At 33.4% G+C, this 26,560-nt stretch overlaps 1 protein-coding gene and 1 long non-coding RNA gene across 3 annotated transcripts in view; one reads left to right on the top strand and one right to left on the bottom strand.

Annotated features, from left to right (window-relative positions):
* The window catches only part of myom3 (myomesin 3), a 58,495-nt gene that overhangs the window by 18,483 nt on the left and 13,452 nt on the right, over positions 1 to 26,560 (top strand). Inside the window, exons 4-18 of the mRNA XM_058745664.1 lie at positions 1,404 to 1,561; positions 1,649 to 1,738; positions 2,755 to 2,843; positions 3,101 to 3,145; positions 5,948 to 6,088; positions 6,268 to 6,429; positions 10,234 to 10,375; positions 11,791 to 11,990; positions 12,094 to 12,147; positions 15,246 to 15,373; positions 18,355 to 18,538; positions 18,737 to 18,911; positions 20,028 to 20,149; positions 22,031 to 22,218; positions 25,694 to 25,820. Of these exons, the coding sequence (XP_058601647.1) occupies positions 1,404 to 1,561; positions 1,649 to 1,738; positions 2,755 to 2,843; positions 3,101 to 3,145; positions 5,948 to 6,088; positions 6,268 to 6,429; positions 10,234 to 10,375; positions 11,791 to 11,990; positions 12,094 to 12,147; positions 15,246 to 15,373; positions 18,355 to 18,538; positions 18,737 to 18,911; positions 20,028 to 20,149; positions 22,031 to 22,218; positions 25,694 to 25,820 (2,005 nt within the window). The remainder of the gene's footprint in view (positions 1 to 1,403; positions 1,562 to 1,648; positions 1,739 to 2,754; positions 2,844 to 3,100; positions 3,146 to 5,947; positions 6,089 to 6,267; positions 6,430 to 10,233; positions 10,376 to 11,790; positions 11,991 to 12,093; positions 12,148 to 15,245; positions 15,374 to 18,354; positions 18,539 to 18,736; positions 18,912 to 20,027; positions 20,150 to 22,030; positions 22,219 to 25,693; positions 25,821 to 26,560) is intronic.
* Positions 16,718 to 21,434, bottom strand: LOC131521167 (uncharacterized). Of its 2 annotated transcripts, XR_009266217.1 has the most exons (4): positions 21,196 to 21,434; positions 18,702 to 18,926; positions 18,460 to 18,549; positions 16,718 to 17,216 (listed from the first exon to the last, which is right to left on the bottom strand). It is a non-coding gene; the product is annotated as an uncharacterized LOC131521167 (long non-coding RNA). The 2 variants fall into 2 exon arrangements; XR_009266216.1 differs by lacking the exon at positions 18,702 to 18,926.

Here is a 26,560-nt window from a genome sequence, read left to right as displayed (position 1 = left end):
GCATGATAAATGAGCTGTTATAGAATTATATTATAAAGCTTTTTATAATACAACAGACTGAAATGTAACAGGGTTATTTTAGTAAACTAAAAGCATAAAAAATTATATAATAAAATATTTAATTTTAATAATTTCATAATTTAAAAAATAAACATTACTTAAAATAAACTATAGATGTTAAATGAAAATAAAAATAAATTTTTTTTAATTTCAGCTAGTTTCCAAGGCAACATTTCTCATTTTAATCATTTAATTTACTTGATGTACTAAAGTAGCTAAAATAGCTGAAATAAAAGTTTATAAAAACTACTAAAAATGTATATATATTAGTGCTGTCAAATGATTAATCGCGATTAATCGCATCCAAAATAAAAGTTTTGTTTGCATAATATGCGTGTGTGTTCTGTGTATATTTATTATGTATATATAAATACACACACATGCATGTATATATTTTGAAAATATTTACATGTATTTACATGTCTATATTTATATTCACATAATTTATATTAGAAATAAATATATTTAATAAATAAACATAACATATTTTCCTGAAATATATACATGCATGTGTGTATATTTATATACATAATAAATATACACAGAACACACATATATTATGGAAATAAAACTTTATTTTGGATGCGATTAATCACGATTAATTGTTTGACAGCACCAATATATATGTATGTATATATATATATATTAACGAAAATGAAAATGAAAGCAGAAAATATCAAAAGAATTTAAAGCATTAATAAAAACTATAATAGTATATCAAGGATACTAAAGTAATAAATGGGGACGGAACAAAAAACACCATAAAATCATTATATATTAGTCCATATAACCTGCGTTATATTTTAAAGCTTTTTATGATAGTGTTGTGTGAAAAACAGACAGAAATATAGCAGGGTTATTATAGTAAACTAAAATTAAAACCTTTAAAATTTAAAATATTTTATTATTTAAAATCGAATAAACGATAATTGACATAAAATATCTTTAAAAAATATTTGTCATTTTCAAATAATTTAAATTTAAAACTAAAACTTAATGAAAACTATTTAGACATAGTTTAAAAAGGACAAAAACTCACAACAAAATTACAAAAACATTAAAAGTAAAAAACTGAAAATATAAAAATAAAAAATAAAAAAGCTTACTTTGATTATTTTTCTTGCCATAATTTATCTTCCACTGTTTTCAAATGTCTTCTTCCCTTTCCTTCTCTTTGTCTTTCCACTGTGTCAGTAATTTGTATTTTTTTCACCTTTGAATCAGTAAAATAAATAAATAAACTATATTACTATGTAAAATATAAATGAAATGTAAGTGATTTTTCAGCTTTGGAGTGAGCTCAGAGTGAGTAAATAATGACAGAAGTGCTTGTTATTCTTCAGGCCGAGAGAAAAGCTTCACTGCACATGAAGTTGATTGAGGATCTGAGCATGAAGGCTCCTGATTTCCCCGTCCCGCTGCGGCCGCACACGGTGTGGGCCGGGATGGACGTCAAACTGTCCTGTTCGGTTCAGGGCTGCCCGGTTCCCAGCGTCACATGGTGAGAGTCTCAGCACATCTCCAAAACAAAAGAGCCTAAATCTGCAAAGACAGACGTCCATCATTAGAGTGTGAATGTTGTCGACAGGTATAAGGATGACGTTCCTCTCCGAGGATCCCTGCCGTGGAACTACAAGCTGACGCAGAAGTTCGGCCTCAACGTTTTAGAGATCAGGAGGTGAAGCTAAAACAGGAGTCATTCCTTTACTACTTTTATTAATATTTTAAATTAAATATTTGTTTTTATGTTTTACATTTTCATTTAAATCCTTTTGTTGTTGTTTTGTAATTTTATACGTTTTTTTATATGTCTATATAGTGTTTAGTATTTTTTTTTTAATTCAGTTTTAGTTAACTTTAAGTTAAATTAAACTAAAATGAGAAATGAAATAAAATATTTCTTATTATTGTTTTTGTATTTATGTTATTTTAAGTCGAGATTTAGGCTACTCTGCCAGATTGTAATTTGTTCAAATGTTTGTGTTGAAATCAGAACAAAAATAAAATAAAACAATAAAATAACAATTCTATTATTTGAAAGGTAAGCATATTTATATTAATATAAGATATAAATAAAAAATATTACAATATAAATAAATGTACACTGTAAAAAGTGATAAGTTGACTTAACTTAAAAAAATTTAGGAAACCTGTTGCCTTAAAATTTTTAAGTAAATGATAATAAAAAAAAAATAAGTGAAGTGAATTGTCAAGTTCACTTAACTTTAAAAAAAAAAATTCTTATATACTTAATAATTTTAAGGCAACGGGTTCCCTCAATTTTTTTAAGCTAAGTCAACTTATCACTTTTTACAGTGTACAACAAAAATCTGAGAAAACAAGAGAAATTATATTGCCTGAAATTCAAACATCTTTAATATCTTTAATATGAGAACAAATGAAAGAAAGAAAATTATTTCCATAAAAGATTTCTCATAGCTTATTTTATTTTAAATGTTTTGTAATGTTTTAATTAACAACAACAGCAACAAAACCTAAATAATACATTTGATTTCTTCCTTGAAACACGAGGTCAATGTCTGAGCATCTGTGCTCTATACAATTAAGTGTGTATGTTCAATAAACGGCTGATTGTTTTTAATTCATTGAGCACATTGCAGATGCTTTTATTTTGTACCTCCTCAACGATAAAGATGTCAGCTGTCTAAAGTAGCTTTCTTTCTCTCTTTTCAGATGTTCTGCTGAAGATGCAGGAGAATACAAGGTTATAGTGAAAAGCTCCCTGGGAGAGGCGACGTCCAGCGCCAGACTGACAGTCAACTGTGAGCTGATGTTTATCGTGTTATTTAGCTGATTGCTTGACTTGTTCCAGGTCTACAAAGCTGCTGCTTAATTGATTAGTGCTAAAAACCCAATACTGATTTAATCTATTGCTAGCAGACAATACATCTTCATTAGTGATGATGTCCGGTGATTCTAAGAGCTGCTCAACTCTTATTGGCTGCATTAATGGAACATTTGCGTAGAAACACTAAATTCAAGTTTGTATCTTGTTCCTCCGTCATTCCTCTATTTGCAGCACATGAAGGAGCCGAGGCCAAAGTGAAGCGCTCGTGGACGCCCAGTGAGTGCCTTTGCTCTTCTTAATGCAAAATAAACAGCATTTTAGAGTATTTTGTCTGGTAACGCAGCCACCCAGAACACTATATTCTGTATTCATGTACACTACTGCTAAAAAAGATTTTTTGTGTTTTATTAAAGAAATGCATTTGTAGGATGCGTTTATATTGCAACGAAAGATTTCTATTTCAACTAAATGCTGTTCTTTTGAACTTTCTATTCATCTGTGAACCCTGGAAAATAAAATGTAGCACGTTTTCCACAAAAATATTGGGCAGCACAGCTGTTTTCAACATTGATGATAATCAGAAATGTTTCTTGAGCAGCATATGTGACCCTGGATGACAAAACCAGTCTTAAGTGTCATTTTTTTCGAAAAAATATCTGAAAGCTGAATAAATAAGCTTTCCATTGATGTATGGTTTGTTAGGATCGGACAATATTTGGCTGAGATACAACTATTTGAAAATCTGGAATCTGAGGGTGCAAAAAAATCTAAATATTGAGAAAATCACCTTTAAAGTTGTCCAAATGAAGTTATTAGCAATGCATATTACTAATCAAAAATGAAGTTTTTATACATTTACGGTAAGAAATTGACAAAATATCTTCATGGAACATGATCTTCACTTAATATCCTAATGATTTTTGGCATAAAAGAAAAACTGATCATTTTGACCCATACAATGTATTTTTGGCTATTGCTACAACAGCGACTGGTTTTGGATCAGGAGAGATGCACTCTTATGAACCTAGCCCATAACAGCCTAGCATTGTTACAGTGAGTTTTGCATGCAAACACAGTTTTTCATGTATTATTGCAGCGCAGCACACATTTAGTGCAAAACGACTTCATTTCTCCATCCAATATAGTTACAGCATTTTCAAACAAATCTGAATTCCCATTACAGCCCTTTTTCTCATATGAGAGAACATCACAATTCATTTGCAAGCGCGTGGAATTGTGTTGTCAAATCACTTCCAATTCCATCTCGCCTCAATTCCCTGCTCCGTCACCGAGAGCCATAGCTAAACAAATAGCACGTCTTCTCAAACATCGTCAACATCGGCCCTCTGTGACGGCCCCAGCGCGGGGCCGTGGCATTTGTCTCATTACACTAATATTTGTCTTCGTCCTTGGGATGGTTTTCGGTGCTATTTGCCGGGAATGGAAACCTGAAGGAAAATAGAACAGTTTTTCCATTACACTCCAGTGATTTTCTCTCGCCATATGCCTTAATTGAGTCCCTTCTTACGTTCATTTTCACAGCCTGCCGAAGGCAAGAAGGACATGAACAAAAGCTACTCACTGCCTGTCACTTCATAAACGTAATTAAAAGTGACTGAATTGAAACATTAAAGACTTGATTCCTGTAACTATGCCAGCAAGGCTTCATTTTTTCAATTTGAGGTAAAACTGGATGTGGTGGTAGTTTTATATCAGAGAGATTGAATGGTGATTTTTACTGGAACTGGAAATTCAAGGGGAAACATACTACATAACTGTACTGATGTCTTATAAATACTAACTAGATTAATACTAGTATTAATGCTTAATTTTTATTGCTATTTTATTGTCTTTTGTCCTTTTTTTTTTTTAAGTAAATGTGTTTTTGTGTTTTGTTGTAAAGCACTTTGGACACCCCTGGGTTGTAATTAATGGTGCTATATAAATAAAATTGCCATTGCCACTAAATTACATATTATGAAATGGATAGTTCCAGTCCTTGATTCTGATTGGTTGAGCAGCGTTCGAAGCCATTGTAAATTATTCTACAAACACACACCTTTGACCTCATTACATCAATGTGTGTTGCTGCGATTCCATGGATTACTTATGTCAACAAAATATCCCTGGTTTTATTTAATATGAAGTATGAGTGACATATTAACAGTTCTGGGTAGTAACAGATTACATGTAATCTGGATTACGTAATCAGATTCCAAAAATTAAATACTTGTAATTAGAGTATATTACACTTTAAAATGCTCATAATCAGATTACAGTTACTTTTTATGGATTACATGATTACATATTATTCATACAATGGCATTAAATTGTTCAGAATTCATTGATTCTCCCTAATTCTAATTTGTTTAAATGTTAATTTCTAAAAATGTGTGTCATACCATTTAGCTTTGATTATACTCCCAAAAACAGAAATGAATATTTCAAGGAATACATTTTTTCTTTCCCTTTGCTTTTTTTTTTTTTTTTTATGTCAGTATGATATATTTAATGGTAAGTTTAAAACACATTTGATAAAAAGTAATCTAAAAAGTATTCAGAATACATTACCTAAAATGAGTAATGAGTAGATTACGTCACTAACTACAGTTTTTATCATGTAATCTGTACTCAGTAAAGTACTACAATTTGTAAGTAATCTGCAAAGCTATACACATATTTTGCCTTTAATATATGTATTGTGTGGAAACTGTTTTATAAAAGCAATAAAACCCATGAAGCCGTGGTTTACAGTGCATTTAGAACACTGTAAAATAAAAAATAAAAGTTGAGCGAACTTTAAAAAAATTTTTTGAGTTTTATTTTTGTGGGAGATTCTCAAATTTTTGTTGTATAAACTTAAAACAACAAGTTGAGAAAACTCAAAAATCTGCTTAAGCTGGTTGCCTTAAAATTTTAAGTTGGCTCAACTTTTTTTCTTTTTTACAGTGAACAGGGTTTTAGTTCCTCTGCTTTGTGTCATGCCTAACAAACCCCTTAGCTTTGGGTCTTCTTGCTCTGATGAATTATGATTATGAAGAATACAATTTTGCTACCTTTTCCTGTTTTTCATCCTAGTCGCAGTTCCAGAGCCGGATGCTCAGCTGGCCTCCACCTTTCCTCCAAAGTTTGTGAAAGAAGGTGACAACTTGGTTCTGCAGTGCAGTTTCACCTCAGCTTTACTGCCTTTCCAACAAGATGTGACCTGGTACAGAGACGGTGAGACGGTTTTATATCTAATGTGAAGCATTCATGTATTGACAGATGCTTTTATCCAGAGTAACATCAAAAGAAATGTATTTTATAAGACTCACGCTACAACAAGGTGCCAGGTTTACCTCACAGCCACAACCTGGCAACCACCCAGAGCACTTTAATGTAGCATCCTCTGTGCTCAGGACGGGTGTTGCGTCAGTCCAGTCGTGTGGAGCTGCAGACGGGTCTGCGATCGGCCAGTCTCACCCTGAATCGAGTGCACAAGGAACATGAAGGACAGTACAGCGTCCGTCTGCGCACCTGGGACGGGACCGTCGAGCACAGCGCCTACGTCTATGTCAAAGGTCAGATCCTCAGAAACTCTTACTCTTAAATATTAGAGCGTTATGCAGTTTTTGTTGTATAGCTAGTGTTACAATCACCCCGACTGATAGCTACCAGCAGCAGTGTAAGAATCTGTCATAGAAAGTTCATAACTTCAATCAAGATATAAAATTGTGGAAGCCTGTTTCCCTACTGAATAAAAAAGTTGATTACGACTTTTTATCTCACTGTTCTGACTTTTATTCCCACAATAAAGACTTTTTTTCTTACAATTGCAAGTTTGTATCTCACAATTCTGACTTTTATCTCACAATTGCAAGGTTTTTTGGCTTGTTTATATCTCACAATTCTGACTTTTTTCTCACAATTCTGACTTTTATTTAAATTAAATTAAATTAAATTAATTCTATTTAATTAAAAATAAAATACAATACAACAGGACTAGATTTATGCATTTTCTGAACACAAATATATTCCTAACCTTTCGGTAAAATTTAATTAAATTAAATGTAAATTTTTATTACATTTTAAAAGTAAAATAAAATAAATATAAAATTAAATACATTTAATTTTAAAATAAAATAAATATAAAATTAAATTAAATTACATTGCATATAAAATGTAAATTTAAAAAGTGAAATAAATATAAAATTAAATTAAATTACATTGCATATAAAATGTAAATTTAAAAAGTGAAATAAATATAAAATTAAATTAAATTAAATGTAAATTTTTATTACATTTTAAAAGTAAAATAAAATAAGATTAATTTAATTTATTTAATTAAAAATAAAATAAGAAACAATGGGACTACATTTGTACATTTCCTGAACACAAATATATTCCTAACCTTTCAGTAAAATGAAATTAAATTACATTGCATATAAAAATGTAAATTTAAAAAGTGAAATAAATATAAAATTAAATTAAGATTTACAATTCTGACTTTTTTCTCACAATTGCAAGTTTTTTTGGCTTGTTTATATCTTGCAATTCTGGCTTTTATCTAACAATTCTGACTTTTTTTCTTGCAATTCTAATTTTTTCTCACAGTTGCAAGTATATATCTCACAATTCTGACTTTTTCCCTGCAATTATGACCTTTTTTTCCTCACAATTAGAATTTCATATCTCTTAATTCTGACTTTTTTCTTGCAATTGCCACTTTATATCTTGCAATTCTTTTTTCTCGCAATTGCGAGTTTATGTATACCTCACAATCCATTTTCTTCTTTAAAATTCTGACTTTTTTCTCACAATTGCAAGTTTATATCTTGAGATATATGTATATCGTCAGAATTGAGAGATATAAACTCACAATTGCGAGAAAAAAGTCAGAATTAAGAGATATAAACTGACAATTCTGACTTTTTAACAAACAACTGCGACTTCATATTACACAATTCTGACTTGATAGCTCACAATTGCAAGAAAAGAAAACAGAATTGTGAGATAAAAAGTCGCAATTATCTTTTTATTTTGTATTCAGTGGTGAAAATGGACTTCCATATAAAATACATGAGTTTAAACTGAAAGGCTTTGGAAAAGTACTGGACATCGCAGAATCAGATTTTTTTGCACTCGACTGATCGTTTGTTTGGGTGTCATCACTCCAGATTATTGGCGACTGAAGAAGTTTAGTGTGTTACAATTGCCGCCTGTCTCTCCTAATTAAGCAATGTAAAACTTGAACTCATCAGAGACTTAATTCTCATGAATCTGTGATGTTCTTTCCAGAGCAGAGTTCCCCTGTCAGCGTAAGCCCTTAAAAGCAAGACGAGGACAGGAATTGAATTTCCTGTCTCATTAAAGGAAGTGGGCCGCTCTGTAAGCCTGCAGTGTAGTAATTAGAAAGCGAGCTTCACTCTGCTGTGCGTGACGTCCTCGCTTAATCTCAGAGGAAAAATTTGCATTACAAATCTGCCAGGTAACAGGAAGGAGCCGGAGGTTGCTCTTATGAGTCTGTTTCATCCTTGTTGGTGGCGATTAAACAAATAAGAGCATGAAAAGCCCTGCAGCCGAACTCTTCTAAGAAACTTACTGAAGTAAGCTTAACTCTGCTGCGGAGAGGAATGTTATTTTTCAGAGGCTGCTCATTAATAGGTCAGGGAAACTTAATGGGGTTCCCAGTAATTAATTTTTTATTAAGAAATAAAAATAGACATGAATGATTAGTGTTAACTAAAAGTAAAACTGCTTAAAATAATTTTTGGTATTCAAATAAAGCTGAAATATAAATATAAACAATATAAATAATATAAACAAAATGAATGGATTAATGAATGACATGGTTATTTCTTTATTATTATTAAGAAATAAAAATAGACATGGATGACAGTTATCGTTAACGAACTAAAACTATTACAAATATATATGTAACTGATACAAATGGCAAAAGCATATAACAAAAAAATCAAATCAGAGCTAACTTAAAATATTACTAAATACAAAAATAATAATAATAAAATTTAAATAACTGATGAATGAGTATATTGTTGACATGCATAGAGCTAAAATAAATGTGGATAGCAGCTCAGATCATTTGATCTTGTAAGAGTTTGATGAGTTTATACTGAGATCTCATTCTTTTTGTAGTTTTGTCAAATCTGAGCTGAGATTTGAGATTGTTGAGATCTCTTCTGAAACAAAAGAGGAGACGCATTTGAGATTACAAGGGCCTTGGCTAGGGGTGAGCGATATATATCGTAATTGTTTTAACGACGTGCAATTTGACATTATCGAGTATTTTGCAAAAACCAATCAGAACACCTACGGAGCTAGTGCACGTGATGAAGTCTAGATTAGGGCGCGTGCGCATTTAGAGTGTGTTCTGTCACTGCATGATTCAGTCTAATACAATGCATTAAGAATGATCATACAATTCAAGATATGGGGGCAGAAATGTGTATATATATAATTTCATATGGTTAAAAATCACATGAAGAGTGCCGTTTTTTCTTCAAAAATAAGCATGATTACAAATGTGATGTTGATTTTATACAACAGTTCAATAAACAATAAGTTAATATTAAGAAACTTACGTTTTAGACACCATATTGCCATATTTCGCCAACAAAAAAATAATTCCAAACAGCTACAGCACTGTTTTGCCAACATGACTATGTTTAGTTCCTGAATGAATCAACCGTTTAAATGATTCGGTTCAGTCGCAATGACTCACTTGTTAACAGTGACTTGCTGCCACCTGCTGGCGGTTTTAATTTCACATTTAAAGTATCTTTTCATTTTTTAAATAATTTCAAATATCAGTATTCAATGTTTTATGTTTAAAATATCAAAACATTATGCATTTAAATTAAGGTTAAAGCATGTCCCTGTGAGCTGCATTAAACAGTGTGTAAATGCATCTAAATGCCACTTCAGATGCAACTTCTGCGAAAATTAATTTTGTTGATACTGGTTTCATTTGTTAGGAAACAGCCTAAATGTTTTATTATGCTAACTGACTGATTAAATGTAACAATTTGATTCAAAAGATGCACACTTTTAGGGAAAAAATTGCTTTATTAAAAGTAAAATTGCCCATAAAAGGTAAAAATCAATTTAAACTTATATGTTATAAAAGATTAATTTCTATCACTGATGTGAACTGACCACACAGAATATGAAGAATATCAAAAACTGCAGCTGTCCACGGTAGTCAGATATCAGCACAATAACACACTATCGTCTGATTATCATTATCGAAAAAATCCCCAAAAATATCTTTTTTTTTTCAATATCGCACACCCCTAAGGGCCTTTATTTCTGGAGCTCAGTGCTATATGCTGTGCTGTTCCCTCTCTCTCTCTGTCTGTGTGTAGATGGACCCGCGGTTGTGCTCGGAGCTCCAGGCTCTCCTCTGCAGCTGCAGTGTTCTGATGTGAACCGGGATTACGTCTTCCTCTCCTGGATTCCTCCCAGCGCAGACGGAGCCGCTGCTGTGCAGGGTTACTTCATAGAGAGGTGAAGCATTATCCATGATGTTCTTCTGACGGTCGCTCTCATCATTTTGAGAGATCCCAGCAGCTTCGTGCTGTTTTTGGGGATAAAACTTGAAGTGAAAGACATCGTACGAGTGCCTAACCTTCCTGTCTCCTAGCAACATCCTGCTTTACTCTACAGTGTTCAGTCTTGTTGGCTTGTGTTTAGTTTTTGCAGATAATTGCATCTTATTATGCATACTTATGGAGTCCAAAAGTCTGAGACCACCAGTGAAAATGCTTCAGTTTTGCCTTTTTTTATACAGTTATTTTTTCATTACGAAACAATACTATAAGCATAATAGTTTGAGTGAAAAGTTGACTGAATTTCGAGTTTTAGAATCAGAAAGACAATTATTGCCATTTATTGTTTTGTCAGACTAAAATAATAGCTAAGTCTCAGATAATAAATATAAAGATACATGAATTAAAAATATATGATATCAAAATACACAAAAGACAAAATAGACAATATTTGTCGAACTTTATAGACAAACTTTGGTTGCTAGAAGCAGTTTTAATGCATTGCTATGCTATTGATTGAGTGTTCAGAATGGTTGCTAGGGGTTGCAAAATTATGAGAGGTCTTTAATGCATTCCTATGCTGTTGCTAGGATGTACTAAGTGGTTGCTAGGGGTTAAAAAGTTCTGAGTAGTCTTTAATGCATTGTTATTCTGTTTCTGGTGTCTTCTGAGTGGTTGCTAGGACGTTGCTCAAAAGTTCTGAGTGGTTTTAATGCATTGCTATGCTATGGCCGGTGTGGTTTGAGTGGTTGCTTGGGTGTTGCTAAGGGATGCTCAGATATTTGGAGTGTTTTTTAATGCATTGTTCTGCTGTTCATTGAGTTGTTTTGAGTGGTGTACTGAGTGGTTGCTAGGGAGTTGCAACGTTCTGAGTGGTCTTTAATGCATTGCTATGCTGTTGCTAGGGCGTTGCTAGGGGTTACAAAGTTCTAAATTGTCTTTAATGCATTGCTATGCTGTTTCTAGGGTCTTCTGAGTGGTTGCTAGGGCATTGCTAGGGGGATGCTCAAAAGTTCTGAGTGGTTTAATGCATTGTTATGCTGTTCATTGAGTGTTTTGAGTGGTTGCTAGGGCATTGCTAGGGGAATTACTCAAATATTCAGAGTAGTCTTATGCATTGTTATAATGTTGTTTGATTTTTCTGAGTGGTTGCTAGGGCGTTGCTAGGGGGTGCTTAGTTGTTCAGAGTAGTTTTTAATGCATTGTTATGCTGTTGCTTAAATGGTTGCTATGGTGTTGCTAGGTGATTGCTAAGGTGTTCTGCATGATTTCAACAGCAACTACAAATAAATCATTAGTCTGAAGCTTTATCATGTTTAAATCTCTCCTACAATAACTTCTGAACATGCTCACAGTCTCTTCTCCGTCTTGCAGGTGTGACATTGGTGTTGGGAAGTGGGAACGCTGCAATGCTGTCATCCACAGAGAGTGTCAGTATCCCGTCATAGGACTGAAGGAAAACACAATGTATCAGTTCCGCGTCTGTGCAGTCAACCAGGCAGGCGTGGGCCGCCCGTCTAAACCCACTGACCCCGTCCTGACCTCTGACCCCCTGGAGCCCAGCAGGACTACGGGTAATAGCATCTACATGAGTTCTGAATAAAGTCTATTCTATGATACTAGCAGCATCCGTCTGTATCTCTGACCTCCTGCTTTCCTCTCGTCTCTGTCTGTCAGTGGTGAAGGTGGAGCGCGGCAGAGAGATTGTGATCACTAAGGACCAGCTGGAGGGTGAGTAGATCACAGCGCTCCTGAGTTCACACTGATGCAGTCGAATGGAGAGATAAGAAGAAATACATGCTTCTGCACTCACAGACAAGCTCAGATTTACTGTACATTGCGGTGATATTCTTTATCATGTGATGTTTCACACTGCAAAATATGCTTTTCTTAGATTTTTTGTTTTGTTTCCAGCCAGTCAAGAAATTCAAGAAGGATTTTCTTGACAAGTGAAAATTATTGTCTTGCTTTCAGAAAAAAAAAACAACAGTTTTTGCTTGAAACAAGTAAAATAAACTGCCAATGGGGTAAGCAAAATAATCGTGTTTTCTGTTTGAAATAACATCATTTTGCTTACCCCATTGGCAGATTATTTTGCTTGTTCTAAGCAAAAACTAACTTAATTTTGACTTGTTTTTTTATGAAAACAAGACAATAATTTTTACTTGTCTAGAAAATCCTTCTTAATTTAGGAATTTTTAGATATTTTGGCTGGAAACAAGACAAAACAATCTAAGCAAGAAAAGCTTTTTTTGCAGCGCATTGCATCAAATCACACTGTAGGGTTGAATATCACAAAATGGTCAAGAACATTTCTGAGTCACGTTTCATGCTAAAATCAAAAGAAAAATGAAATGGTATTTTAGCAAATTAATGATTTTTTTTTTAATGGTTTTAGTGTTAGTTAACGATAATAACCTTGCAGAATGCATTGCATAAATGAGAATTTAAGGGAAATTTGTAAAATAGTATTATATATAAATAAGAAATTATATATATATATATATATATATATATATTTATTTATTTATTTTTTTATTGTTGCAAATTGCATTTTTACATTTTATACTACCCCACCCACCATATACAATCCCACCAGCCCCAACAGAGCAATCCCCAATTAGAACAAAATGAGGTAACACTTTACAATGTGTCATTTGTTAACATTAGTTAATGTATTAACTAACATGAACAAACAATGAACAATTTAAATTTTAGTAATTTTAGTGTGTTTGTCATTCCTATTTTTATATGCATTTATTATTATTATTATTCTGTTGTATTTTATTCCAGTTAACATTCATTTCAAGTAATGTTAATGTTTTTATGATAAGATAATAACCTTGCGGAATACATTACATGAGAATTTAAGGGAAAAATTTGCCCAATTATCATGCAAATAATTTCACAATGCTTAATTTTCTTCATGCAAAGTTTAATATTTCTGTTCTTTGATTTTGAGTGGAAACATGACCTGAACATATTCTTGACGAGATTTTTGAGATTCACCCTTAAACTATAGATTTGTTGCTCTTGCCATCTCTTCTAAGACGTATTTCTTTTTCATGAATTAACCACCCTAAAAAATGTACGGTGGACAGTTATGATGATGAATTTGCTCTGTTTTAGAGGGCAGCTCTCATATAAAGCATTCACAGGTGATCTGCGCTCCCCTGTACGGCAATACCTATAAAGACTGAGGCAGTTTTATTGGCACTCAGCATTAAAAAGATGATGATATGTCTCTGAACCTCAAAGATTTAAATGTCGTATGCTGTGCTGCTAAACTGCCATGGCAACACCAGGGACTCGTGGGCCATTATGAGGAGCTATAAAGAGCCGACATCAACCTGTTCTTTATAAAGCATGAGAGGTTTACCGAGTGTGTGTGTGTGTGTGTGTGTGTGTGTTTTGCATTCATGCATAGAAATTTATAGAGTAGCAAGATTTCGCAATGCAAACCAGTAGTTTAACTGTAATCCACATTGCATGCATCCTCATCACTAGATAAATGAGCTCTGTTGCAAACCCTAGTGAGCTGCCTTGCTGTCTGTGATCTACAAAGGCATTTGTCTTCTAAGGAAGAATCCTAACTGACTTTCAACTGATTTCAGTACAGTTTGGTGACGAAGCTATACATAAAAATGCATCAAAATGCTTAACACTTAATGCATTCATATTGATGATATATTTTCTTCATGCGTCTTGGAAGCACTGTTTATGCATATTTTGTTTTGGCTATATTTGTCTATGATTTACTGAAAAAGTTTGTTGTACATTAAAAAAAACAAACAAAAAAAAAACATTAAAACTCACTATTGCATGTGTGCAACATTGCAAAAGTTTTGAATTTTTGGAATAGTATTATTTTTATTTCACGAAAACAGTATTTTTAGTAAGCATACTAACAATTTATTTTCTTGGTCCTGCTTGGAAATGCATTAAGAAGCCACTAATTCTAATATAAAAACCATGCATGTTTTGTTTTGGGAATATTTATCTATGATTTACTGAACAAGTCTGTTGTAAGAATAACATTCAAAACATTAAAACATTGTCATTTCACAAATTAATTTATTTTTTATTTATTTAGATATTTATTTTATTGTTATTTATTATTATTATTATTGCATTTTTTCTTTCACTAAAAATGTCAGGGGGGGGGGATATTACAGGTGAAATATTGTCTTTGATCAGGTCAAATATATGTCCTTGAAAAGAAATTTTAATGTCAAATGTTTTGCTATGACAAGTTTGTTTTATGTTGTATTAACCCATATTTCGTGAAAAATAATTTGTATTGCCTTGTGCATGTTATTTTAATATCATTTATATACTTTTATAATTTTTGTTAATATTTTGAATTAGTTTTTATTTTTATATTTTGTTTTCACTTTAATTTTAGTTAAAGTTCTGGTAATTTTATTGAGGGGGGGGGGTTGTCATTGTTTTTTTTTATGCATGTATAATTTTTATTAATTGTTATTTGTTAGTTTTAATATATTTAGTTGTAGTTATTTTAGTATCTCAAATTAGACTGAATAACAATGAGAAATGTTGCCTTTTTATACTTAGCAATATTATATTATATTGTTTTATTTTTTATTGTTTTCAATTATAACTTTTTATATTTTTATTTCAGTTAATGTTTATTTTATTTCAAGTAATTAAATGTTTTTATGGCTCTAGTTAACAATAATTACTCTGGTCTAGTGTGACCATGCCTTTGCCCGTTCTCCATGAGTCCCTCGCTCTCCTGCTCTTGTCTGCATGCAGTATGTTGCCGGCGTTCTGCACCGTTCTCAGTCTCTCCTCTCTGCCATCCACAGGTCAAATCCGAGTGCCGTTCCCCCCCACCGATGTGTGCGTTTGTGAGCTTAGCGACACCTACGCCGTGCTGAGCTGGACTGAACCAGATCCGCGGGGCAGAGAGCCTCTCACCTACTCCGTGGAGCGGGTGAGAGTTGACCTTCATCCCACGCACTGCTTGCAGTTCAGCTCATTAAGACCGGCCCTGCGGGCTCCTGCACTCCTGCGCTCCTGCGCTTGTCGTTTTTACCCTCGACTGCAGGCCTTACAGTTGCGTTGGCTTTACACACCGAGCCAAATTAAGGCTGCACTTTGACTAGTTGGCTAATTAGAGACAGTGAAAGCTGTATCCTGGGTGGCAGCAGGTGCAAAGCGAATGGTTCATTAAAAGCACAGAGACCTTAATGCAGCTCATCCGTGTTATGTGACGGCCACATAATGTGTTTCCTTTCCACTTCAAAGCACTTGCTGTTTTTCTGAGATGTTGCTTTGGTTTGCTCGTGTGCAACTTTGTACTTTGAGCAGACCGAATCGTCTCTTTAGACTAGACGTATGCGTGTTTGCAATCCATGCCCAAAATTTTTAGGCGCTCGGTTAAAAAAACTAGCAACCCAAAGCTGAGTTAGTTGGACAGAGCTGGTTTGTTTTATTCCACATTTGTAAGTTTATTTGGATAAAGCATATTAATGAATAAATGTACAAATATAAATGTTGGGTTTGATGGGTTCAGTGTTGTTTTACTATTATTCATTTACTATAAATTATACTTAATTTATTTACGATAAATAGTATTTATTAATATTTTAAATTAATTATTATTTTTTAAATAAATATATATTATTATATTAATAATATTTTGAATTTGGTTTTATTTTTAGAGTTTGTTTTACTAATTTTGTTATGTGCTCTTGTCATTATTTTATTGTTTTTGTTTTAAAAAAATTCTGTTTTGCTTTATTGTTTACATTTTTATTTCAGTATTAGTAATTAATATTAGTAAATATCAGTAATTTCAGTTAATTGCCAAGACAATCTATAGTTTTTTTTTTTTAATTTAAATTTCTATAATCTAATATTTATTTATTTTATTTTTAAAGTAAGTTTTATTTTTATATTTTAACGTTTTTATTTCAGTTTGTTTTAGTAATTTTATTTTAGTTAGTTGTAATTTATCATTTTAATTCGTAATTTTAAAGTACTTCAAGCTAATTTTATTTATTTCAGTTAGTTGCCAAGACAGCATCTCTAGTTTTAAGTTTACATTTTTCATCTGATATATTTATTTTTCTTTATTTTCTTTCTTTATTTTATTTTATTTGTTACATTTTAATTACATTTTTTTCACTTGTCAAAAATAATTTTTAATTGTTTTAGTTAACAGTAACAACACTGGATAAGTTCAGTATATGAAAACTTATCCTAATAATTTTTTTTTTTTTTTTGATTATAACATTTGAAGTTATGCGCTTTACAGTATATTTTTTCCCTGGGAATCGAACTATGACATTGCCGTTGCAAGCAACATTGCTCTGCCTGTTACAAGAATAAAAACAACACTACGTCATCTTCACTGTTGGACATTAAAGTTTAGCTGTCAACACTGCAAGCATTCATGATTATTAAAATGCATTCTAGTATAGTTGCATCGCACCACTATCTGTATGTACGTCTGCATTCTGTGCAAATGCAGTAACCTTAGCAGACAATAAATTAACTTGGTAGAGAGTTAATGGTGCAGAGCAAATAAAATGCCCCAAGAGACTTAACACAAAAAGCAGTTTTAAAGTTTAGCTCCTCAGTTTCTGATGTCTATGGCCTCCAGCACTGGAAAAGGTCAAAATCCTTCTGGTTTTCGAGGGCAGTTTTAAAGTTTCAGATCATCTCGACGTGACTCACAGTGTAAAAGTGCTCGGAGTGATTCGTTCACAGAGCTGAGGAGGTCGAATCGTCCAATATCAGGCACAAGAAAGAGCCCCAGCCGCTCGCCGACTCTGTAATGAGCAGGAGAAACTGCACACTGCCACAGGACATACACTTTATTGGACTTTTTATAAGAACCATAATAAAACTGTCTAGTTCATCGGGATCATTTGAAATTGTGGGGGCAGAAATACATGTATATGAAAAAGATTTAAATTCCCATTTACCACCAGGCACGTTTTACTGAAGAGGATATTGCAATATTTTATCTTCATGGAGACTTGCTACTTTATGCAAGTGTAATTTATAGTTAAGACATAAAATTATATATACAAAAAAATATGTAATATTAGACAGAAATTCCTAGGCGACACAGAAACCTATTTCGGTCTAATTTCTGGTGTATATATCTATGTCTATGTGTGAAATTTAATTTTTTTAGCTATAAATTGTACTTGAATAAAGTAGTAAGTGTGTATGTAAACCAGTATGGCTGGTGTGATTTTTTTTTTTTAACTTTATGTATGTGTAATTTATAGTTCAAAAATATTTATTTATTTTTATTAAAATAATAGAAATTCCTGAAGAACACATATATTGGCAAAAAACTATTCTGTATTTATTTTTATTCTTTTATGTAATTTTCTTTTTTTACTTTTTATTTTTTAATAAAAATAACTAATTTGTGATCTGTATATGTTTTTTATGCAATTGTTTTTTGTTTTTTTTACCTATAAAATTGCACTTGCATAAATTATATACACAAAAATAATATATTGAACAATAATTAGACAGAAATTCCAAAAACCCATTTCTGTCTAATTTCTGGATTCTACACATGTATTTTTTTAACTATAAATTGCACTTACGTAAATTAAATATACAATAGTAAATATACACAACAACAATTAGACAGAAATGATTTTTTTTTTTTTACTATAAATTGCACTTGCACATAGTAGTGAGTGTGTATGTAAACCAGTACAGCTGGTGTTTTTTACTTTGTGCACGTGTAATTTTATAGATTAGAATTAAAATTACATATAAAGAAACATATACAGACCAGAATTTAAACAGAAATAGATTTGATTCAGTGAACACACTACTGGCCAAATCTTTAGCTTGAATGTACTGTAAGTCACTTTGGATAAATAATAAATAACAATACATTAATGTAAAGATGACTGTTTTGACTGATGCTTATATCAGTCCCTAACAGGGAAGGAGAGCTGGCATCTGGCCAGTATGGACATGACCGTTCCGTCTACGAGATTTGCTGCGTTCGACCAGCAGAAGGGAAAGTCATACACTTACCGTGTTCGTTCTGTCAACAAGTACGGCATCAGCGAACCATCTCTTCCCAGCAAACCCGTCTCACTGGGACAACCGCTAGGTGACCATTTTCTTAAAGAAACAGTGCACATAAAATGAAAATGAGTCATTATTTACTCACACTCAAGTTGTTCCAAACCTGTATGAATTTCTTTCAGCTTTTGAACACAAAAATGAATTATCTTTTTAAGTACACTTATTTTTTTACAAGTGTGTATGTGTACCAGTACAGCTGATTGTGGGGTTTTGTGTGTTTTAGGAGTTCCCGCTCCACCACACGGCATCCTGCCCATCCGAGACACCAACAGCTCAGTCCAGCTGCAGTGGAAGGAGCCCAAAATAACAGAGGGCATTGTGGGATACTATCTGTACTGCAGTGAGGTTGGAAGTGGACAGTGGAGGACCATCAACAATAAGCCCATCACTAAAACCAGGTCTCTTCTTGTATCCTGTTTAAGAGGCAATTAAAGGGATAGTTCACCCAAAAATGAAAATGCGCTGTTAATTTACTCATCCTCAGGCCATCCAAGATGAAGATGCCTTCTATTTTTTTTTTTTGACATGTTTATTCAGTATTAACATGATAAATGTACAATGTGCTTTCCAGAAATACAATCAGTTAATAGCAAATCTTTAAGATATTGTGACATGAATTTTACTTATTTAAACAGACTATAAAATTAACTCATAAACAATAATAACAAATTATAAAAATAAAGAAGATTAGTTTTTAATTCAGTAGAACTGTGAAAAAAGATTTTTATCTGAAACCACGGTCCTTGGTCATTCATAAAATGCAAGTCAATGGCTACCGGATCTTTGAGAGTAAAATAAAACACATCAGGCAACACAAAATTAATACCCGTGACTCCTGATGATATATCGAGGTCTTATGAAGCGAAACGATCAGTCTGTGCAAGAAACTCAACATTATTTACAGAATTATTACCTGTAATCCAGAGCCTCAGACAAATGGGGAAATCCGTATAATTCTCTATTTCATTTATGCAATCATGCAATGATGTAATTTATATATACACAATTATATTATTAAAGCACCCAATAATGATGTGAAACATGGATGTTTCATGTCTAAAGCATATGAAGTGAATAAACTAGTCTTCATCAGTTCTAGTCTTCAACCAGTTCAAAAGAATGATTTGTTCATGAACCGAATATCACTCCAGACCGTTTGTCTGAGGCTCTGGGTTACAGGTAATAATGCTGTAAATAATGTTAAGTTTCTTGCACAGACCGATCGTTTCGCTTCATAAGACCTCAATATATCATCAGAAGTCACAGGGATTAATTTTGTGTTGCCTGATGTGTTTTTTTTTTACTCTCAAAGATCCGGTAGCCATTGACTTGCATTTTATGAATGACCAAGGACCACAGTTTCAGATAAAAATCTACTGTTCTACTGAATAAAAAAGTCACCTACATCTTTGATGGCCTGAGGGTGAGTAAATTAACAGCAAGTTTTCATTTTTGGGTGAATTGTCCCGTTAAGACATGTAAGAGAATCTTAGCTGATTTCCTTCTTCGCTCAGGTTTACAGTTGATGGCCTGATGACCAATAAAGACTATGTGTTCCGGGTGAAGTCTGTGGGACTGGCGGGAAACAGCATCTACTCCGAAGAGTCTCCTGCCATTCGAGTCAAATCAGCGATATGTAAGAGTCTGACCCGCCTGTGAACCAGACCAGACCCTGCAGGACAGCGGCTTTAAATGTGATGCCGTCCTGTCTAAAGTGCTGCCATCTGTCTGCTTGAGCTCGACAAAACTGTTTATGGTCTCAGTGTGAATTTGTTAATTGTATGAATGAGCTCCTGCATGAACAGATACAGCTGGTGAACTCTTTTGACTTGGACCAGTGAGCAACCACTCAGAATGCCCTAGCAACCACCTAAAATATCCTAGCAACCACTCAGAATGCCCTAGCAACCACTCAGAACATCCTAGCAACCACTCAGAACGTCCTAGCAACCACTCAAAACACCCTAGCAACCACCTACCAATGCCCCAGCAACCACCCAGAACACACTAGCAACAACCTAGAAATGCCCTAACAACCACCCAGAACACACTAGAAACTACCTAGCAATGCCATAACAACCACCCAGAACATACTAGTAACCACCTAGAAATGCCATAACAACCAGTCAGAACGTCCTAGCAACCACCTAGAAATGCCCTAACTACCACTCAAAACACCCTAGCAACCACTCAGAAGACCTTAGCAACGACTTAGCAATGCCCTAACAACCACCCAGTACACCCTAGCAACCACCTACAAATGCCCTAACAACCTCCCAGAATTCCATAGCAACCACCTAGAAATGCCCTAACAACCACCCAGAGCACCATAGCAACCACCTAGAAATGCCCTAACAATCTCCTAGAACACCCTAGCAACCACCTACAAATGCCCTAGCAACCTCTCAGAATGCCATAGCAACCACCTAGCAATGCCCTAGCAACTGTCCAGAATACCCTAAACATAGTTAAATCAAACATTTGTATAGCACTAGCAATGGCCCATAACACCCTAGCAACCACCTAGAAATGCCATAGCAACCACCCAGAACACCCTAGCAACCACATAGCAATGTGCAAACTATTTCTCAGAAGCCCTTAATGACCACACATTCATTTCCTAGAAACCATGCCCAACGCTAACATTGCATTCAGTAAATGTAAAAGTCTGCTTGTGTTTACCGTAGTATTCTGCCATCAGTGAAGTACAGATGTTGTTTAAGCTGCGTTATATGGAGCAGAAGAGTTGAGGTGAGGTGAGCACATGACGCTCCTGCTCCTCACAGTCGTGACCAGAGACAGGCTTGTTACAGCAGAGAAAGGCTCAGTCCTGACAGTAATAGGCTGTCGTCTGATGCTTCAGCTCTTAGTAATAACGGCTGATTCTGAGTGCCACATGTTTTTGAGATCAGGACAGACGCTCTGTCTGTTAGCATCAAACACATGTTCCTGCAGATCAAACCTGTGTTTTTTAAATCGCTGATCACATTATCCTCACAGCCTGTTTCTGCCACGGAATAAAAAAATAAATAAGCATTGCTACTTTTTAATCTCACAATTCTGACTTTTTCGCAGTTGTGATTAATAAAGTCAGACTTGTGAGATATGAGTATGAGGAAATAGTCTTTATCCCCTCAGAACTAGACTTTCAGAAACTCGCATTTGCGAGGAAAAGTCCGAAATTACTAAAAATAAAATAAAAAAAATAAAAATAAAAGCTATTTTTAAAATATTAATAAAAGCTGTAATACTATTGTAATACTATAATGCTTAATTTTAGTCGGCTGAAACTGGGACTAGTGTTTTATCAGGACACTCATGAAACCGGGACATCTGGTCATCCTATTAATTATTTAGCTTATTTCAGCTGTAAAACACTTAATGTATCAAATAACCACTATTAATTAACTATTAATAGCAAACATGATGTGGTTGACTTTCGCAGTAAAACGCAACAGCCTGCGTCCTCTGACCTTCCTCTGTATGACCTTTGACCTTCCTCTGCCCGTTACTGCAGATGCTCCGTCCCATCCATCAGCCATCGCTCTCCTGCACTGCACCGGATCAGAGATGCTGATTGGCTGGAGAGCCCCGGCCAATCACGGAGGAGACCCTGTGCGTGGCTACTACCTGGACCAGAGGGAGAAATCCCAGAGTTCCTGGACAGAGGTCAACGTCAAACCTGCTAAAGAGAGAGTGTACGAGGTGAGGCGAGAACAACAGCATAGAGTTTAATGAATTAACGATGCAGTTTCTGTGGGGTTGTGGGTGGTTGCTAGCTGTCTGAAGTGAGAATAGCCTCTGTGATCTACATGCTGCTGTGACGAATAATGACAAGACCTGCTTAAATCAGTCATAAATATTGTTTATTGCTCAATATTTCATTGCAGTCGTGCCAGGAAAAGTTTGACCTGCTCATCTGCCTTCGTCTAACTATAAATGTGTCACCAAGCAACTGTGGTGTCCATGGAGACTTAATTAAAACTTAAAGTGTTGTTTAATTTTGATTGTTTTCACTGTGTTTAATTAGACTGTGTTCTAGCTTGAACATCACATTAGTATTTTGATGAAAAAAATCGATTGTTAGAGAAGGTGATGTTTAATTTGTGGAGTATACAGACAGAGGCCACGGCCTGTATAGTTTAAAAGCAGGTCTTGTCATTAGTTAATGCAGATGCATGGAAATTTAATTATTAAACAGTCGTTGTGTTGTTTACGCTGACATTCTCAGCTAATTATTGGTTGTTTAAAACAACCAAATTGTAAGTATGATAGTGAACAAAACTGTCCACAAACAGTGCAAACTGGTGTTCTGTTTTTAAATAATTAACACAAATCTTTGACTGTTTTTTTAGATGAATATTAGTTAGTTTTAGATAATTAAAACACTTTGGAATGAAGTGATTTTGGTCTGTACCACATCAGAGGTCTTGGCTTTCTCAGATGCATTTAACAATTAAAAAACAACAATAACAAAATCTATTGAATAAGTATTCAGTTAATTGATTTATAGAAAATAAATATTTTATATATATATATATATATATATATATAATGTGTGTGTGTGTGTGTGTGTGTCAGTATAGTTGTTGGGTTTTTTTTATTTTTATTTAATTAATTAATTAAAACAAATGTAAGTTTAGTTGTGCCCTACTGAAATGGCCCAAACACAACTCCCCACACAATGCTGAAGTATTGTGGGCCCTATTATTTTAGTAATATTTCTATATTATTTATTAAGTGTGTAGTATTTATTAATATTTTGAATTAGATTTTTATTTTATTTTATTTGTATAATTTTTATGTTTTTAGCCATTTTTAATTATAGTTCATTTTAATCATTGTGTAATGTGCTTTTGTTATTAATTTACATATTTATTTGCTATTTTATGTTCCTTTTTTATTTATTTTTTTCTTATTTTTATGTATTTATTAATTTTTGAAATTTTTGTAGTACTTCAACTTGAACTTATTTTATTTCATTTAGTTGTCATGCCAACATTTATATAAATAAAAATAACCTCTACACTCTCAGAAATAAAGGTACAAAAGCTGTCACTGGGGTGGTACCTTTTCAAAAGGTACACTTTTGTACCTATTAGGTTCAAATGTGTACACTTTAAGTACTAATATGTACCTTTAAGGTACCAAAATGGACCCTTTAGGTACAAACATGTACCTTTTGAAATTAATTAATTAAAAACAAATGTAAAATATTAATAAAAACTCAAAATAGTATCTCAATGATACTAAAATAGCACTGCCCTAAATCTGAGCAGTAATAATGGTGTCGCATGCAAAAACATATAACATTTTCTGAAGGTTTACTGCCTCCTTTGAAGAAACAGCATGTTTTATGGGTTTCCAGCCTTATTTCTGTGTCATGAGTGCACAGCGCCCTCTGATGGACTGAAACGGCATCAGCCTCGTGTCTCTTTCTATTAACATGTCCCCTGAAAAATAGTGTGTTTTTTTTTGGAGAGGAGGATGAGGTTGTTTTGCACTATTTGCTCACAGGATGCCTCAAAGTACATTATGTCAATTAGAAAACATTGATCTTGGAGGGCACTGTGGTCGTAGCATGAAGCCCATGTTAATGGTTTCCGCTTCTCATTGAGCAGTCAGAGACACACACACCTGCCCTGCCACATTACACAAACATTAAAATCCCTTCGCTGCTCTGACCTCTGCCATCTGGTGGCCGTTCTCCGTCCCAGCAGGACGCTCCAGAGATTTGAGCTCCCAGATAAGCCTCTGATTTGATAAGAGGATTCAGGCAACAGTTAATCACGAGTCTAAAGGCTCAAGAAGGCCTGTTTTCCTAAATCCAATCCCAATTACTTGTGACTAGGTGGCCACTCGCTGTGATCTTTTCTTCTCATCACAGAAACAGTCTTAAAGCAATGTTTATCGGATAAGTAGCTCTCAGGCCTAATGGTCCTCGATAATATAGACGTCAGCCGGCGGATCAATACACTATAAAAGCCTTTTCTGGGCAGGGTTATTATCGTCAACTGTAATGATAATGAAATTAATTCAATTTAATTTAATCGAATTGAATTGAATTTTTAGATTGAAATGAAAACTGAAATTAAACCATTAAAAAATATATTTTTTGTTACTCGAATAAAATAGAATGTGAACTGAAATTAAAGAAAAAATAAATAAAAATTTATTTATATATATATAGCTATAATTAAAACTGAAATAACAATTCAAAAAAACTATTAACATTTTAAAAAGCTAATAAGAATGACAAAAACACACAACAAAATTACTAAAGCTTTAACACAAATGAAGATAAAAATGCTAAAAATAAAAACTAAAACTGTTAAAATATTAATAAATGCTAAAATAGTAAAATTACACTGTTTCTTGGTTTAAAAACGTTTCTGATTCACAGGACTCCACAGATTTCCACCAAAAAAAGAGCGTCAGGCATCATTTTTGTTACTTTTAAATAAATGTGAACTGAAAATAAAGAAAAAAATTTACAAAAATAGAAGTACTAAAATGGCTAAAGCTAAAACTTAAATAAAAATGAATTAAAACAATATTGGCGTTTTTAAAATGCTAATAAGAATGACGAAAACACAGCAAAAGGAATAAAACTTTAATTAAAATTCATAATATAAAAGAAACAATTTAAAATATTAATGAATAATGTAACTGAAAATTCTAAAATAAACTAAAAAAACAATGACAAAAACACACAACAAAATTAGTAAAAAATTAACTAAAATGGAAAATATTAAACAAATGTAAAATTCTATATAATAATATATTAGAAAATAAAATATAAATAAATACCAAAGTAGTAAAACTGCGCTGCTTCTGGGTTAAAAATTCATCTGAATGAAGGACTCGTCAGATTTCACACAGAATTGGAGCGTCAGTCATCCACAAAGTTGTTTTCAGTCTCTTGTGTTTTAGTTCATTAAATATTTGAGTTATTTTGAAGATGTTTTCAGCTTCCATTAAGAGCGTAATCCTCTCCTTTGCGGCTTTAAACACATTTTGCATTTAAATGGAGACTGAAAATGTGAAAACAGATTCCAAGCCTGCTTGTATATTAACACTATTCTGTTGTTATTATAGTTTTGTCTTGTATTTTAGGTTTCTCTTCTGTCCTTCCAGACACATCCACTTATTTTCCATTATGTGTTGGTTTTGTTTTTAGGTGACTGGCCTTCAGGAAGGAAGTTTTTACCAGTTCAGAGTCTTCGCAGCCAATATTGTTGGACTGGGCGACGCTTCTGAGCCCAGTGAACTGTTTCTGTGTGAGCGCTGGACGATGCCTGAGCCCGGTAAGATCATGCATCAGAAGGGCATTTACATGTTTCTTCTGTCATATACTTTCATTAACAGTCTTTTAGCAATTTTGAGGAAGAAACTGTTCTTATTGCATCTACATCCTATTGCAGAGAGGAATGTTATATTATCAAATTACATTTACATTTATATGCATATGAATTTTTATTATTGCACTCTTCATGCATTTATTTATTTATTTATTGCACGAGTTGTACATTTTTTACACTTCATAGAAAACAATCAATTTGGTTTGTTTCAGTCATCTTTTATAGGATCTTCTCTGAACTAGAGCATATCTGGCATAGAATAACATGCTGTTCTTCTTTCATTAATCTTTAATGTGTTTCTGTTCTTTATAATTAATGACTTAATCGTTATAGTGTGTTTCACTAGACTGTGTCTTTCTGGCACAGAGATACAGAATTCAAAAATCGATGAAAGTAGTTTTTCTTCCATTGTGTTTCCTTTCTGCTGGTTCACTTTTTCTTTGCCATTTCTGAGGGTTATTTCACTTAGAGCACATTCGTTTAACTTGAAAGAGTTTTGGTTATACGTTATACGTGCTTCTTTTATTTTATAGTTTCTATGTTCAAGAAAATGATCACAGCTCATATATAGAAGTGTGAATATAAGAGAAATTAATGCAGTCATTTGTTCTCTAAAAGAAGGTCAAATGAGTTACGAAAGCATGTTTAAAAAGACAGAGCAATGATGGATGATTGTATGAATGTGT

This window comes from Onychostoma macrolepis, chromosome 16 (genome assembly GCF_012432095.1).
Source record: "Onychostoma macrolepis isolate SWU-2019 chromosome 16, ASM1243209v1, whole genome shotgun sequence".
NCBI classification, from domain to species: domain Eukaryota; kingdom Metazoa; phylum Chordata; class Actinopteri; order Cypriniformes; family Cyprinidae; genus Onychostoma; species Onychostoma macrolepis.
This window is presented reverse-complemented; position numbering and strand designations above follow the sequence as displayed.